The sequence below is a fragment of the Mesoplodon bidens genome (genome assembly GCF_964165515.1).
Source record: "Mesoplodon bidens genome assembly, chromosome: 6".
Lineage (NCBI taxonomy): Eukaryota > Metazoa > Chordata > Mammalia > Artiodactyla > Ziphiidae > Mesoplodon > Mesoplodon bidens.
Window position 1 is genome coordinate 36,955,014 of NC_138162.1, and position 18,766 is coordinate 36,973,779.

General features: G+C 40.4%; 1 protein-coding gene across 2 annotated transcripts in view; it reads right to left on the reverse strand.

Moving 5' to 3' along the window:
• SUSD1 (sushi domain containing 1) overlaps positions 1-18,766 on the reverse strand; it is a 113,746-nt gene that overhangs the window by 72,625 nt on the left and 22,355 nt on the right. For both annotated transcript variants that reach the window (XM_081237166.1, XM_081237165.1), the window contains exons 4-6: positions 16,823-16,975; positions 16,004-16,183; positions 2,356-2,535 (exon numbers count right to left, since the gene is read on the reverse strand). In XM_081237166.1, the coding sequence (XP_081093292.1) occupies positions 2,356-2,535; positions 16,004-16,183; positions 16,823-16,975 (513 nt within the window). The remainder of the gene's footprint in view (positions 1-2,355; positions 2,536-16,003; positions 16,184-16,822; positions 16,976-18,766) is intronic.

The window sequence follows — 18,766 nt, forward strand, 5'->3', positions numbered from 1 at the left end:
ATTAATAGCTTACTATGCCACATGCAGATCCACTGGTTTTTCATGGAGTGACTAATCCTGGTACCCCCACTGAATTCTGAATGGTGGAGGCACAGCAGCTTGAACAATGAAGAAAATGGCTGAGGGTCCAGAAGCTAGGCCCAGCTCTCTGACCAAGGGATTCCATAGGTAGCTCTGGGCCAAGACCACCTCCCCAGATGTTGAATTCAGCAACCCACGAGGCAGCTGCCTCACTTCCTCCAAATAACTCTTAGAGGTGCTGCTGGAGGTGCAATAATAGTTTGGAATGACTATCAGTCTGGTTCAAAACGGCATTAGCTCTTCTCAATGTCCCCAAGTATGAAGACTGGGACTCTGGAGTCCTTGGCGTTACTTACAGGTTTGCCCTTGCTTCTCTGTGCAAGTTCGGCAAGTCAATGGGACCTAAGAGAAGGCCGAACTCGATCTCTGGGTTCTCATCCGTGTCTGCCCCTCCTTGTTACTATGACTGCAATCTCTAGCCTACAGCCTGCTGCAGTTGTGGTGGAGATTAACTGAATGTGGGAAATGCACGGCACAGGCAGGGCCTCAGGAGCAGAGCTAAGTTCTTCATCTACTCCAGAGATGCTTTACCCAAGGGCTTCAGAGGTCCATGATTTTGTAAAATATTATATGTATATCCGTATGTGCATTTCTTTGGAGAAAAGTCTATTTACCCTATTGCCCTGTAAATTCCAAGAAGGCAGTGTCCAGCAAAGTACCTCACACATAGTGTATGCTAAATAAACATCTACTGAACAAATTGAGAGATTTCATCAAATTCCTAACCCCAAGATGGTCATGAACCATTCCTCTGTGGACAAATAATCACCAGCAGTCCGCATGTGGTATTTGCTCTGGTTAGACTTTCCTATGGAAAACTTTGATTGGCAACACCTAAGACATTCTTCCGTAATTCTGCTACAAAATCAAGCCAGAGACCTAGACCAAAGCTACCTAGAGACTTCACTCTTCAGAGATCTGTCTTCAGAGCCAAGCAAGTTAACAGCTTGAAATAAATTCCCAGAGCCATTCAAGACCAGGTGACAACCATCTGTCACACCCACGGCCAACCACCACAAACCTAAGAACCATTGCCTTTTCCCATCTTATTTCTTGGAGGCCGAGGTGTGAAATAAAGCATGTGGAAGTCTACACTTCTGACTTGTGAGAAGATCCTTTTCGAGCAAGGTTAATAATTTCAGTAAAAGACCTAACATGTGCACAGTGGTTTAAACTTCAAAATGCTCCCCATAGATTATCTCATTTGATTTCCTCTCAATAACTATTTGAGGTAGGAAAAGCAGGTTTTATTTTCTCCCCTTTATAGATGAGGAAACTGAGGCTCTGAGAGAATAATGCCTTACCTAATGACACACAGCTAACACATGGCACTGCTAGAATATGTACTGAAGTATCAAAACTCCTTCTCACCGGTAATTTCATTTGGGGGTATATATCCAAAAGAATTGAAAGCAAGGTCTCAAAGAGATATTTGTATACCCGTGCTCACAGCAGCATTATTCACAATAACCAAAAGGTGGAAGCAACACAATTCATCCATCAATGGATGAATTGATAAGCATAATGTTTATATACATACTACAAAATACTATTTAGCCAGAAAAAAAGAAGGAAATCCCACCATTGGCAGCAACATGAATGAACCTGTAGTACATTATGTTAAGTGAAATAAACCAGTCACAGAAGGATAAATACTACATGATTCTGCTTACATGAGGTCAATTAGTCAAACTCATAGAAACAGAAAGCAGAATGGTGGTACCAGAAGCTGTGGGAAGGGGGAAGTAGGGAGTTACTGTTTAACCCGTATAGAGTTTCAGTTTTTCAACATGAAAAAGTTCTGGAGATTGGTTGTGCAACGTGAATATACTTAACACTGAAAAAATCGTTAAGATGGTAGATTTTATGTTGTTCATATTTTACCACAATTAAAAATAAACATTAAAAACCTCGATATACATTATACCACCTTCTCTCTGAAAAGCTGTCAACATGTGCTTAATTAGGACTTTTAAGTATTCCCCCCTGAGAAAATGGTTCATGGCGAAAAATATCTCTGGCAACCAAGCAGAAGAGAGAGGAATCACTGTGATTTAAGGTGGGTTTCAAAAGATTAGATGCATAAAATTTCCTATCCAACTTATTTTCCCAATCCACCCTCTGAATCTTCAGGGTTTAGCTGACAAACCTAAAGCCAGGTACCTGCCCAGGTAAATGGCACAGCCAGGGCAGTATACAGGGTAAGCAATCGAAGGTTTTAGGTTCTGCTGTTTGCTTCCACGAGACAGGAGACCCACAGAATGGAGTCTATACCTGTGCATGACAAAGTACTTGTTCTCCAGATCCCTTTCTCTGTGCAAACAGAAGTGATCTTTCCTCCAGGGCTCTCAAAGCCCTCTTGACAGACATAGTGAGCCATACCGCCCAGGCTGGAGCTGTGATTCCCCACCAGGACCGCGTGCTGCACTTCCGGAGGGCGGCCACAGTCGATCTCTGCAATGGGAAGTAGCACAGCACTTGTTATGACCCATGACTTCTACACCATAATTCACCTTCTAGAAATAAATATTTAGTAATGATAGAGTCCAGTCATATGGGAGAAGAGAAAACACTAACCCCATCAAATAATCCAGTTGCAGGTATTTAAAATAAGATTGTTCAGAAGTAAGGAAAATAGAGATCCCTGAGTTTAATAAAATTTATAAACATGCATGTATAGAAAATATTCCAATTATGAGATTATTTATACTATAGAGAATTCCTTGGTCAATGAAATAATCCATCTCAGGGTTATTTTGCATATTAAGATTTTCTGGTACCTTTTAGTATGTATCTTCAGATCATTAACTCCTGAGTAGATAATAATGCAAATATAGTTTCTTTTTTTTTTTTTTTTTTTGCTAACTGAAGAGTAAATGAAATATATACAAAATCTCTGGACTTTTTACAGCAAATTAATGGGGAAAGTATTTATAGTCTAAACATTCAATATATATGTACCTTTCAAAGAAAAATCAGTTGCATAGAGGGAGACAAACCTGGAATTATAAAATTGACATGAAATTTCTTCTCTGCAACTCTGACTACCAGAAGACACTGGAATATTTACAGAAAACAATCTGAAGGACAAGGATTATGATATTACCATTTTAGACCCAGCCAAACTCTACTTCATATAAGAATAAAAGAGTCATTTTCAGATATTTACAATTTTTAAAAAATCTATACATGTATCTTTTCTGGAAAAAAGTTTAAAAATAACCTCAGACCAACAACAAAAAAAAATGAATCAGAATAAATACCCTAGGAAAGGAGAAGGACAGGGCTTTAGAAGAAACACTAGTGAGCAATGAAACTAGCAGGATGTACAGGTAAGTCTCCATAATCATTTAAGTGTGACTGTAGAGCTGGATAGAACTAGCAATAAAGGATTCTAGAACTAAAGGCTGAAAAATGTGAAAAAATTAATAATTTGAAAATTAAATTCCAAACTATTTCAATAAAATCTGAGCAGCGAAGTGAAGAGAAGAAATAAAACATGCTAAATTTCCCATACAGCAGTGGGGAGCTCATAGACACAATTTTATTCAAGAAAACGTAATAAATATAAAATATAAAGTAAAGTAGTCATGATAATTGCAAATGTAATCCAGTTATACCTAAATCCAGAAAGAAAAATACATAACTTTTGGCCTTCATTCTTTTAGTTTTCTCTCCCATCTGCAGAAAGCCAAGAAAATTAAGCACTCTTGATATCCAGACTTTTAAAATATGAGTCCATTTATGGAGATAGAGCATACAAAAACAGAGAAAATGTTATGATCTGTTCCCAACTCCCCATTAACCATTCACGGCATTAGAAATATGTGGCTTCTCTTAAATGAGCTTCTGATACAGAATTGGCGGATTTACTGTAATTGTACTCTTCTCCAACCCCTTATGGATGTTTGGTCTGTTCTAGAACCCCAGAGTTACTTCCCTGAGGGAGGCCTCTGGGAGCAGGGTTTCATCTGTTGTCATTGGAGTTATCATAAGACTCTCAATATAACAGCTCAACCCACCTGACCAGTCACTTGGCTCTGAGATTTTTCAAAAAAGAGTTAAGCTCTGGTCAGTGCAGATGCAAATCCTGAGCAGTTATGGGACAGAATGAGGTGGTCATTAAATAAATCCTCCAACCCTATCTATCTCTCAAGTCCCATGTTTGCTCATAGGAATTTGTTCCCTTCTCATACATGTTGACCAGACACAAGACAAGACCCCTTGGCCCTCAGAATGTTTTCCCAACATCAAACCTTTAGACATGTTTACTGGCCCAAAACATTCCAAGACATGAGTATATTTGTGTGTACATGAGCAACCAACCGAACAGGTGGTTAATGTTTCCTAAGACTGCCCAGTGATTGTTGACATCAAAAACATCTAGTTTAAGCCAGGGTTCAGTTACAGCAGGAAATTAGAGGGATCATCAGTGAAGAGATTGAGGGTATAGGTTTATGCAGGTCTATGGACCTTGAAGCTGGAATTCTAAACAGCATATTGGAGAGATATGGGAGGGAACCTGGTGACAGATAGTCGGATTAGGGGAGAAGCATAGATACTAAAGGAATAAGAGTACAGAAGATAACTAAATTGGCTCCTATATTGGACATCACCAAGAATAATAGAAGGCATGGTGGCTTTAGCTGGGACGACAAGATTTTTTTTTGGCTGTGTTGGGTCTTCATTGTCGCACGCAGGCTTTCTCTAGTTGCGGTGAGCAGGCTCTAGAGCGCAGGCTCAGTAGTTGTGGCGCACGGGCTTAGTTGCTCCCCAGCATGTGGGATCTTCAGGGACCAGGGATCGAACCTGTGTACCCTGCATTGGCAGGCGGATTCTTAACCACTGCACCACCAGGGAAGTCCCAAGATTTTTTAAAATTAATATTAACTTGGGGGTAGATAAGAAATCAATAGCCTGTTCTCTAGGGGCTCAGGTAGATGTCCAGTGGTAGGCAATCTGGACCCAACTCTGTGAGTTCCCATCACAGAGCTATTCGAGTTGGACAGTCCCTTGGCAGGAGATATTTAGAGAGGATTCCGGAGTGGCTTGGATTAAACACATGGTTCTAAACAATAGCTATACAATCTGAATCAGCTGGGGAGCTTTTGAAAAATCATCCATGCTGGAGTCTCACACACACATCCCCACCCTCACCCAGAGATAACTCTTCTGAATGAGTAGTACTGAGTTGGGTTCTTGGCATCCACATTTCTACAAAGCTGCAAATTTGATCTGTATGCATACCCGCAGCTGAGAATCTAAATTAAATATTGGTATGAATAGCTACCATTTAGCATCATATGCATCCCAATTGGGCCCCAAGTATATATCATTACTTCTTACAGTAACCCTCCGTGGAGAGATTATTTCCCCCATTTTACAGGTAAAATGGCTCAACATGGTTAAATAAAACATCTAAAGTCACAGAGGTAGTCATGTGATGGCTAGGAGCAGAATCCACATCCTTCAGATTCCTTCTCCTACACCCACTGCCTCTCAAGAGCAGCTCCATCTCTGAAAACCTATAGTATATGCCCCCTTTCTACCCCCTTCCACCTTGCTCATCCTCTCTCTCTCCTCGAGGTACACTCTTATCTCCCTCAGACCTAGCAAAATCCTTCCCAGTGATGAATCTGCTCCATGACTAATACAGGGATCCCTTCTTCCTCTGAACTTTCATGGCCTATGTTCATTTGTTCATTTATTCATATATTTACTGAGCACCTAGTACATGCCAGACACTATGCTAGTCACAATAGCAGAGAACAAAATGGAAAATATCACTGCCCTTGCAGAACTTAGGGGGAGAATAATTAGACAAAAAAATAAATCAACAAGGTAATTGCAGATTGTAGTAAATGTTATGTAGGAGGAAAGATAACGTGATAGGATAGGAAAGACTTTTTAAATAGAGTGGTCAGGAACGGTTTGAGCTCTCTGAGGAGGTAACATCAGAGTTAGGACCTGAAGGATGAGAATGAACCAGTCCTGTCCAGGACCAGAGGAAGAACATTTCAATCAAATGAAATAGCCAATGCAAAGACCCTGAGGCGAGAAAGCTCTTGATATGCTCCAGAAAGGAAAATGCAACCTGTTGGCTGGAGCACAGTTAGCAAGAGGGAGAGTGGCATGAGATGAAGGTGCAGAGAAGACCAGAGCCAGGTCACAGAGGGCCTTGTAAGCCTTAGGAAAGAGCCTGGGTTTTATTTAAAAGCCATGGAGTGCCATTGGAGGATTTTAAGCGAGGGAATGAAATAATCTGACAGATTTTTAAAACACCATTTTGACTGTTAGGTAGATAAGGGATGGGAGAACAGGAGTAAAAGGAGAGGTTGGTTAGTGTCTACAGCAGTAGCCCAACAGAAGGAGAGATGAGGTCTTGGATGCACTTGAGAGGTGATGGCGGAGACGGAAGGAAGAGGATGGATTCGAGATGCATCTTGGAAGCAGAACAAGGTTCTTGGTGATAGTCTGGATGTGAGAGTGAGAGAAGCAGTAGAATCAAAATACTTATCTATCCTATTCATGTGACCTTTATTTCCTCCTTGAGGATTTTGTGGGTTTTTTGTTTTGTTTTTTGCAGTACGCGGGCCTCTCACTATTGCAGCCTCTCCCGTTGCAGAGCACACACTCCAGACGCGCAGGCTCAGCGGCCATGGCTCACGGGCCCAGCCGCTCCACGGCATGTGGGATCTTCCCAGACTGAGGCACGAACCCGTGTCCCCTGCATCGGCAGGTGGACTCTCAACCACTGCGCCACCAGGGAAGCCCCCTGTGGGTTTGCTTTAATGACTATGTCTTCCCAAATATATGGACAGTTCCTAAAGGGCAGAATCTTTATCTTATAATCCCTTGCTTCCCCACAATGCCTACTTACAATAGTAGTTTTTACATAGTAAATAATAAAGAGTTGTTCACTGGTAGCTTGCTACTACTTTATCATTGTTCAAGATGCAATATATGTTACTTCCTTCCTGAGGAAGGAAACACACATCAGTAAATTGTAAGTATATATAACAAGACAGGAACACATTACCTCTATATTTTGTATCCAAAAGAGGTAACTCATAGCTACCAGACACCAAGTAGATGAAAGCTGAGAAAAAGACCCACAAAAACTAATACATATCAGTCTTGTACCAGTGAATTCTGGGAAAGCTGTTTAAACTGCAATAATTTTAATTATAATAGCATGCATCAAAATCCTACTAAACACAAGGTAGTCTATTAGATAGATATACACTATCTCATTTATTTCTCACAGAAAGCCCTACTGCAAGGTAGATGGGTTTTTCTCATGTAGTTTATAGATACAAAAATGGAGGTCCTAAGAGTCTGTCACATTCAAAAATTACACCACTACTAAAAGACAGAGCCACGGGACTTCCCTGGTGGCACAGTGGTTAGGAATCCGCCTGGCAATGCAGGGGACACAGGTTTGAGCCCTGGTCCAGGAAGATCCCACATGCCACAAAGCAAATAAGCCCGTCTGCCACAACTACTGAGCCTGCGGCCTAGAGCCTGCAAGCCACAACTACTGAGCCCACGTGCCACAACTACTGAAGCCCGCACACCTAGAGCCCGTGCTCTGCAACAGACAAGCCACCACAGTGAGAAGCCCGCGCACGGCAACAAAGAGTAGCCCCTGCTCGCCACGACTAGAGAAAGCCTGTGTGCAGCAACGAAGACCCAATGCAGCCAAAAAAAAAAAAAAAAAAAAAAAAAAGGCAGAGCCAGTATTCAAACCATGGTTTTTGTGACCCCAAAGTCCAGGACCATTATATCTGGGCAGCTTCACACTGAAGGGGTCCACTCTAGGCTCTTACTGGGACTGACCATATTATAGTTTAGCTAAAACCTCAGAAGAAAAGGTTGCATGAAAAAGCATTTAAATCAGTCTGGAAGGGTTCTATGACAAGTCCCTCTGCCCCAATCTTGTCTCCAAGAACTTTCCCAGAGAAGAGAGCTGCTGGAAATGGAATTCCTCTGCCACTGTATTTGCCCTGAAGTCTTCTTGGTACTGATGTTTAACCCTATGACATGGGGGTCTGGCCCAGGTCTTGCCTGGAACATAAGCCCATCACAGATATTCCCACCATGCTTAAGAGAGATGGCAGCCACTGCCACTTCTACTCAGACCAAATGGTACCCAAGAAAGCAGGTGATCCCTATTACGACATATTCAAAAATCAATCCAACAGATACTGCAATAGGTAATAAAAATATCACTATCGCAAGGAAAGAAGACATTTAAAAACAGTTAACATCCAAAGGAAAGAAAAATAATAATAAGCAGCACAAATTTTGTATTGCATATGCATAGGGGTGTTCATTAAAGCACACGTTTCTCTGGCTAATTACATTATTAACAATGTTTGGATCTGCATCAGGAATACAGTCAACTAATTATGAACATGGCTGGGAATTTTTCCTTAGTATCCTATTATCTGTGATTTTATTCAAATAATCAACTTCAAAATAGGTCTGTCTCCCTGGGGGTAAATGTGTTGTGCCAGTTCCAAGGACCACATTGATATTGTAACTCTGTTTCATATCTTGAAGGTAAAAATGTTTATTCTCACTGCTAGCTTTAAAATTCTACCCAAGAAAATATTCCAGAAGGAAATCTGTTTGATGAAAGGTATAGGCAATTTATGGGATCTAATCAACAACTGACTGTATCACCAATGACTTCTATTTATTACACATATCAGCACAATAATGTGATTGATGACTGAAATAACAGAGTAAAATAAGGCTTAATCTAAGACTGTTTTAGAGACCAAAAAATACCAAGCTGAGAAAGAAAAAATAATGACCAATAATGTCTATAAATTGAGGCAGACATTTTGCCAAATGCTGGGGGAATAAATGATTGACCTATTCCACTTATTGATATTGAGCAAAGGGAAAAAAAAAATGATCTTCCAAGAAAAATAAACTACTAGATGAAAAACTCCAGTAAAAGGGCAGATACAAGTACGAAAATGGAAGAAAATCACATTAAAGCCAGTGTTCATCTTTACCCAACAATAATAGGAAGAAGTCTCTATTGTGCCTTAGGATCAGATCAGAAGGTTTATGTAACACCTGGAATTTAGTACAACACGGTAGGTGGTAAGGGCCCAAACAGTCTAGGCAGATGAATACCAGAGTCTATACTACATTCATGTTCTAGATCTGATAATTCAGCATTTATACCTATACTTTCTTCATTTATAAAAATATTCTCTTCCCCTCTTAACAGTAAGCTCTTTGTGGGCTGTGTCTATATTCTATATCTTTAGAATATCCCCTGTAGTCATGTGAGTTATTAATATCATTAGGAACATTAATTTTGGTGAAGTTTATATGTAAGAAATATGGCCTAAGGAATAAGGCTGAAAGCGTAACCTTATGACAAAGTTTCATGCACTTTATGGCATGTTCTGAGTTTGGCCAAATTTAGTTAGACCCTCAATCCAGGATCACTTGGGCATTAAATTACGTACATCACTGATGTTGGCGTTGGAATCTAACATCGCAATATGTGGCTACTTGAATTTAGACAATGTTATCACAGTCATCAGAAGGAAATGGGAGGGTTATAGCATTCCCTGAAGCACATTCTCAAAAGTGTCGATAGCTTATTAACGGCTGTAACTGAGCCCTTCAGTAACAAAAAGTGTACTTGCCCTTAAGACAGTAGAAAGAAAAAAATTACTTTTTGATGGATTTTTTATTCTAAAGTTTCCCATGAACTTTAACCTCAACTAATAATACATTTCCTTCAGATCGTATTCATAGATCATTTGGAGGAAAAAGAAAATTTTCCATTTCACATTAAAACACTTACTGTCAACAAATAGTGTCTAATATGGAAACGGCTAGAATCTGAACACTTCAGAAACTGCAGAGGAGGTGATAGGGTAGGTAAAAGCATGAGTGCTGGAAGAAAAAAACACGAGTTTATCAGCATGAGTTCTGGAAGAAAAAAACACGAGTTTATCAGCATGAGTTCTGGAAGAAAAAAACACGAGTTTATCAGCATGTCTCTTAAAAAGATCTTCCATTCACAGAGGTGAAATGGTTTTTGATGCTTTGAGCTGCATAGGAATCTTTCTTTTTTTAAAAAAATAACATTAAAACTCTTTGTTTTAATGTTCTAGCTGTAAATAGAACATTTGAATCAAAAACCAATAAACAGGGCTTTCCTGGTGGCACAGTGGTTAAGAATCTGCCTGCCAATGCAGGAGACACGGGTTCGATCCCTGGTCTGGGAAGATCCCACATGCCATGGAGCAACTAAGCCCGTGCGCCACAACTACTGAGCCTGCGCTCTAAAGCCCACGAGCCACAACTACTGAAGCCCACGTGCCAGGGTTTCAGCAAGGCTCAGCCACAGGACAAGCTGGGACGCAGTCCGGAAGCCAATTTCACTATGCCTGCCATCATCTGGGCCACCTTTTGGGGGTGATTCACAGTGCTTCTACAGGCCTTAGGTATGCCAGGCACTGTGCCAGGTGCTGAAGAGATGATACTGAAGAAGACTACATGGTCACTGAGCTCCCAGATTTACAGCCCAGTAGGGCAGATTGATAAAAACTATGAAAATAGTGATAAATAATATACTTACATGTTGGGTACTAAGCAAGAGAATGTCAGAGACGACATTTCAGCTGAAACTTGAAAGATGAGAAGGAGCTTCCTGTGCAGAAAGCAGGTAGTCTCCCTCAACAGATGAATGAATAAATAAAATGTGGTGTACACATACAGTAGAAAATTATTCAGCCTGAAAGAGGAATGATATTCTTCAAAAGGTACAAACTCTCACTCATAAGATAAATGAGTACTAGGGATGAAATGTACAACATGACATATGAATATTGTTGACAGTAATTCCCAAGAGTTCTCATCACAAGGAAAAAAATATCATTTTTTTATTTCTTTAATGTTGTATCTGTATGAGAGGATGAATGCTCACTAAACTCATTGTGATAATCATTTCATGATGTCTGTGAGTCAAATCATTATGCTGCACACCTTAAACTTATACAGTGCTGTGTGTCAATTATATCTCAATAAAACTGAAAGGAAACAAAAAGGAATGAAGTTCTGATACATGCTATAACATGGATGAACCCTGAAAATATTATGCTCAGTCAAATAAGCAGATATAAAAAAGACAAGTATTGTATGAGTCCACATATATGAGGTACCTACAATACAAATTCACAGAATCAGAAAGTAGAACAGAGGTTACCAGGGGCTAGAGGGAGGAGGGAATGGGGAGTTCTTGTTTAATGGGTACAGAGTTTCTGTTGTGAGATCATGAAAATGTTCTGGAAATGGACAGCAGTGTTAATTGCACAACATTGTGAATGCACTTAATACCGTGGAATTGTACACTTAAGCATGGTTAAAATGGTAAACTTTATATTATGTGTATTTTACCACAATAACAATTTTTAAAACAGGTTGGCAATTATTTCAAATAGAGAGAAAAGGCCCTTGGGCTTCCCTGGTGGGGCAGTGGTTGTGAGTCCGCCTGCCGATGCAGGGGACGTGGGTTCGTGCCCCGGTCCAGGAGGATCCCACATGCCGCTGAACGGCTGCGCCCGTGAGCCATGGCCACTGAGCCTGCACGTCCGGAGCCTGTGCTCCGCAACGGGAGAGGCCACAACAGTGAGAGGCCCGCGTACGGCAAAAAAAAAAAAAAAAAGGCCCTGAAACTGATAAGAGATTGACATACTGGTTGGGAGAGAATGATGGGAGACATAACCTGTATAAAAGCCAAAAAGGACAAACCCCTGTTGGCTTCAAAACCCATGGTTAGGAGTTTGGATTTTATTCTAAGTGCAGTAGTCATTTCACTGTTTTTAGAAAGGTTTTAAGAAGAAGTAGGAAGCTTGGAAGCAGATTCTTAAAGGGACTATTCAGTACCAGACACATTGCTGGTGAGAATTCCCAGCCCGAAAGGAAGATAAGGCCCCAAAAAGGATGGGAAGAAAATCTGTAAGACAGTCCCAGAACCCTCAACCGGTCTGCCTACACTGCAAACCACTCATCACTGGACCCTTCCACGGGAGGCAAACTACCAAAGGGAAGAACACAAATGCCACCCCTTCCATGAACCACCCAATCTCCCCATCTGAACTCTCTTAGTCTTTACCCATTCTTCTCACATGATACTTAGGAGTTCACCCTTATAGAACAGTTCGTGGTGTACCTGTCTTTACTCTGCTCCCAGACTCCAGACTTACCTAGTCACAGGATCTATCAAGTATGCTGGACTCTGGATTTGTTGCTAATGATAACACAGTTAAAGTGATTCCCTCACCTTGCTCCTGGCTTGGTTGAATTACAAAAACTCAAATTCTTTAAGCTGTCACTTACAACTGGCACCTTCTCTGAAAATCAAAAAATAATAATAATAATAAGGGACTTCCCTGGTGGCGCAGTAGTTAAGAATCCTGCCAATGAAGGGGACACAGGTTCGATCCCTGGTCCGGGAAGATCCCGCGGAGCAGCTAAGCCCATGTGCCACAACTACTGAGGCTGCGCTCTAGAGCCCACGAGCCACAACTACTGAGCCTGTGTGCCGCAACTACCGAAGCCCGCGTGCCTAGAGCCCACGCTCCGCAACAAGAGAAAGCCTGTGCGCAGCAACGAGGACCCAACACAGCCAAAAATAAATAAATTAGAAAAATAAAATGTTCAGCAGAAAAATGTTTAAGAAAGTAATAATAATAGCGAAATAACAGGAAATGCAAGCTAGAGATTGTGTCTTTTCCAGAGAGTGGATGGAAGTGTGTGATGGATGTTTCCACAAATTCCTACCCATTTTGGAAGATTTCATCCTCACTCCCAACATCCACGTCTGAGGCCTGCTTAGGTGCAGAACTTGTGTCACAATGCCCCCACCCCCACCCCCAAGGCAGCAGCAGAGCCTCCAGGGACACGGTCATTGGGAGAAGGCAAACAACAGGAGCTTCCAGCTGTGTCTTCTCTGATGGGGAAGTCTGTTACCGGACACACACGCTGCCGTCTGGAACGCACGGCTGCTCCTTTCAAAAGTACCTGCTCCTCAGCATCCAAGTTCACAGTTTGCTAGTGTTTTTAGTGGAATTCCCAATTCCTGTGGCTTCATAACGCTGAGCTAAAAATACAGTGCCGGCTGGCACATAGCCCAGATTCTGAAGCCCCAAAGAGGAATGAGGGATAAATAAGAAGGGGTGTGTTTAGAGAGAAGCAGGCACAGCCAGGAGAAGCCAGTGGCCATATGGTGAAACGGGGGAGGAAGAAGGGGGAGGGTGTCAGCAGGCGAAGGGAACAGTTATGACAGGAGGGAAAAAAGAAGTGAAGACCTGCTAAATGACAGTTCTTTGGGAAATGGAACAAGCCCTCTCCTCTAAATTAACTTTCTACATTCTCAGTACAATAATCTGGATGACTACTGATTTTCAAAGTAATACAAATTATCTTATATGGAGTTTCTTATATAAATCTCTAGGGGGTTCTTTGATATGCATTATGGCACATTTTAATCTAAGCTCTGTATTTCAATTGATCCACGGAAAGATAATGTTAGAACTCAATTGTATGTTTAGAATTTCTTAACCCGCAGGATGATAATTATCAGAATGTGTTTAGAGCCTGAATTGCAAATCAATATCAAAAGGATTAACTTAGCCAAGCACATCACTGAGGTTTCTTAGCTATGCACGCAATAAATTCACTGAAAACTTTTATTTTTTCTTTTTTCCAAAATGGAAACAACTTTGTTACTTTTTCTAATACATTAAAAAAAATTCCTTCAATACAGAAAGTATATAAAATATAAAAATCATCCAGGACTTCCCTGGTGGCGCAGTGGTTAAGAATCCGCCTGCCAATGCAGGGGACACAGGTTTGAGCCCTGGTCCGGGAAGATTCCCACATACCACAGAGCAACTGGGCCCGTGTGCCACAACTGCTGACTCTGCGCTCTAGAGCCCTCGAGCTACAACTGTTGAGCCCGCGTGCCACAACTACTGAAGCCTGAGCGCCTAGAGCCCGTGCTCTGCAACAAGAGAAGCCACCGCAATGAGAAGCCCGCGCACTGCAATGAAGAGTAGCCCCTGCTCGCCTCAATTAGAGAAAGCCCATGCACAGCAACGAAGGCCCAACACAGCCAAAAGTAAAAAACAAATAAATAAATTTATTTGAAAAAAAATCATCCAGGATCCCTCCCAGTGGCAACTACCATGGTTAATGTTTTGATATATAGCTTTCTAAACTTTTTCATAAACATACATGTACATATGAAACATTTTCATGTACATTTACATGTACATTTTTCAAACTTAAGACCATGTTATTCATACAGTTTGTAACTCAGTAGTATACTGTTAATACTTACCTATGTCGGTAAAGATTCTTCCCAACATAATTTTTATTGGCTACAAAATATCCACTTTATGTACATGCTATGATTTATTTAACCAATTTCCTTATCGACAGACATTTGAAATTGTTTCCAATATCTCACTATTATAAAATAACTACAGAAAATCAAAAACGTGAGTGCCTTACACTTCTCTCTACAAATAAATTTGAAAATAAACTTGAAATAGATGATTTTTCTTAGAATATGTAAATCACCAAAATGGATATCAACAAGAATAGGAAACTTAAACAGGACCAGTAAGTATTAATTTTTTTAACTATCCCAAGGACTGCCTCTCCCTAAGTGTCACATCCAGATGGTTTTCTAGGTGAAATCTTTAAAAATCCTATTTATAGTATTCCAGAGAATAGAGGAAGAAGGAAATGTTTTCACATTCTTTCCTCAAAATTTAGAATAACATTAATACCCAAACCAACAAAGATGGCATAGAAAAGGAAAATAGACCAATCTTACCTATGAATATCAATGCAAGACTTCGAAGTAAAATTTAGCAAATATAATCCCGATTAAAAGAAAAAAAACACCAAAGACCCAGAAGAATCCATTCCAGCAGCTAGTATTGATCAGGAAATATAAGCCAGCATATAACTGGTTAAAAGGAGAAAAAATATATATGATCACCTTAATACATGCCTAAAAGACGTGATAAAATTACTCATTTCTGATTTTTTTTAAATCCCAGTAAAATGGGAATAGATGAAGGCTTCCTCAATATTATGTACATATAGTCAAAAACTGGTGAACTGATGAAGAGAGAGAAAGCCAAAAGTAGAAACAAACCAAAAGCCAACATCATCACAAAAATGGAAGCAATATACCAGAGTGATTAAGCACACAATCTCAGAAACTAGAATTCTAAGTTCAAATTTCAGCTCTATCACTAGTTGGATAACCTCAAACAAATTACTTAACTTCTCCATGCCTCAGTTTTCCCATCTGTAAAATGTGATAATAATAGCACACACTCATAGGGATATTGTAATTGAATGAGTCTCTCTCTCTCTCTCTCTCTCTCTCTCTCTCTCTCTCTCTCTCTATATATATATATATATATATGCTTAGAACAGCACTTGGCTCACAGCACTCTCTCAGTGTACATAAGAATATAAATAGATGTATGTAACATCAAAAAGCCAAGATCATGAATGAATAATGAAACAGTCCCATGAAAGTCAGGAATAAGAAAAGAATATTCAAAGTCAATACTACTACTTAAATTTTTGTTCTGAAAATACAAGCTAAGTGGTCAGTCAAGAGAAAAATATAACTTTTATAAACATAGAAAAACAAAAGATGGAATTATCATTATTTGCAGATGATAAAATATTATTCCTATAAATATCAAGAGAATCAACTGAAAACCTATTAGAAACAATAGGAATTTATTGGATTTATTTAATTCATTCAGTACCCCAAAGAGAGATTTAGAGAGAAATACGAAAACAATCTCAAGATGGTGTAAGCTGGGAAGCTGACCTTTGGAAAACTCACCTTGGCAATTTAATTTTGGGGATTCCCATGTGCCCAAGGCTGTGCAGCTTGAAACTGTATCTTCTGGGCCACTGAAGAATCCTTCTTTGCAAGCATAACGAACCTGGCTGCCAAGCCTAGACGTATAATTTCCTACGATATAGCCATCTGGGACCTCAGGAGGGGTGCCACAGTCTATTTCTGAAAACAAATTAACATCAAACTCATTACTATATGAATGTGAATTTTCAAAATTCATAATCTCTCTCCACCTCTACCTCATGCCCTCTCCCCTCACCTATACACACCCGAGCCATATTTTAAATAGGCTGGTTCATTTCCACATGACTTCTGGGCATGTTTCCAGTGAGTGTCTCTATTCATTCTTCTGGCCTTCCACAGGTAATAGCATCTATACATGCACAAAACTGAAAGGATTTGGCAATCAACCCTCACTAATTGATACTAACTAAAGAGGAGAAGCCTAGCCCAGCAAAGTAAAACATCTGAATTGCACAATACCTTAAGATATATAGGCTTTTATAACTTCCCTGGTCACTTTTGAGATGGTGGCTCTTACCAGATCAGCTCTGTTTACTATCTAACATAATAGTTAATATCTGAATATCTATTAACTACTCAAAATCCCCAAAGCATACTAATTTTAGCTTTTTTAATATAGCCCCTTCTATCTTGACTGTTATTTTATTTCATAGGTTACAAAGGAACAGATCCAACACACATCCCCAACACAGACCCACAGACTTAGGCTCAGAGCAGGAGAAAGTCACCACCAACAGACTCTCACCTTCGGATGCTGCATCTTTGGCAGAAACCCACCTGTGCACGACGTGGCATCTCTGGTTGGATGGAAAGGCTCAGGCCCACCCTTTGGCAAGTATCCATCCATACAGTAGCATTCAAAGCTCCCACGAGTGTTCACGCACCGTCCTCCATGCCTGCACCGGCCGGAAACCTCACACTCGTCTATGTCTTGAGACCCATCCCCAATATAAGAAGGGACAGAAAAACAGAAAAAAGAAAAAAAGTGGGGGGACATTGTGACAGCCACTTCTCACATTCCCACTCTACACTTATAAGTGAATGCATTTGTTTGTAATTGTATCATGAATTTTATTTTACTCCTTAAGAGTTCTTCTCCTGTATCCTTCACATCACAGGCCCTAAGAGGTGCTCAATAAATATCTGTCAATGTGTTCTGAAAATTTACAAAAACCAACAAGTATCAACAAAACAAATAACCCAACAAAATGAACCCAAAAAAGTATGCTAAAAAAACTCAATTACTGGGCTTCCCGGGTGGCGCAGTGGTTGAGAGTCCGCCTGCCGATGCAGGGGATACGGGTTCGTGCCCTGGTCCAGGAAGATCCCACATGCCGCGGAGCGGCTGGGCCCGTGAGCCGTGGCCGCTGAGCCTGCGCGTCCGGAGCCTGTGCTCCACAACGGGAGAGGCCACAACAGTGAGAGGCCCGCGTACCGCAAAAAAAAAAACAACTCAATTACTATAAAATAAGGATAGCCTCAACCTCATACTAAAATATCTGAAGCAGAACTCCTAATACAAAACAATTTAGACCAGGGTGAAAAATGCTTTCCAGCTCATGAGCATAGGACAATGCAGCAAGAAGTAAAGAACATAACTCAGAAGGGTCTCGCTAATTTTACCAAGATTGGAAGGGCTTAAAATAGCCTTTAAGAAGGACAAGACATGCTCCTTAGCCGACTTTTCCCCTTGACTGAAGATTGCCAGTGGTAGCAGGTCCAGGAGTAAAAACCACACAATAATTCAGAGGCTGAAAAAGAAACCTCTCTGCCAGTTAGCAGTCTTTTCCCCCCAGACCTGGCTTAGTGAACAAAATTTAAAACTTTGGAAACTCCATCAGAGCCACACACACACCAATTTCATTTAGAGAAAGAAAAGTACCTTAAGGAAAAGGGGACTTTTTCCAGGACATTTGCAAGAACCATCGGGTGGCAGAGGACAGGGGGGCATTGTGACTGAAGAAAGCCTGGTTGTTCCCAGACTCTGGGATTTCAAAGACCAGTCATTTTGGAAGGACTGATATAAGGTGGCCAATATTCTATTTTGCCAGTAAAGACTTTTTTTTTTTTTAAACTAACACTATGATTTCATTTAAAAAAAGAATATTTTAACAACCCACCCCCAAAAGGAAGAATATAATCTCAGAATCCTTTTAAATTGTTTAGTGTGATTTTATTAAAATTCACTACATTCTTTATATTGGTTGGTTTGTTTTTTGGTTTTGGACCAAGGAACACCTCATCCCTTCCTGATTGTTGTCTGGGAACCAGTAATTCATTCAGTTGCTGGAGGAGACCCAAGTTACCAATTCTGATCAACCTACATCTTTAGTGCAGCAAACTCTGGGAACTCTGTGGGAGATCAGCTCCAGAGATAGCTGTCAACAATTCCTCTCCTTCCTTTCTTGTATGCTTCTCCTCCCATCAAGAATGCAAACCATTTCCCCTCCCCTTGAGCTGGTCTTGAGACTTGCTTTAGCCAATAGAACTCGGCAGAAGTGATACAGTGCCTACTCTGGACCCAGCCTGAGAAGATGGCTGGTAGCTTCCTCTTTCCGTCATTTTTTAAATTTATTTATTTATTTATTTTTAAGATTTTTTTTTTTTATGTGGACCACTTTTTTTTTTTGAAAATTTTTTTTTAATGTCTCTCTCTCTCTGTTGCTTTTTTTTTTTTTAATTTTATTTATTTATTTATTTATTTATTTTTGGCTGTGTTGG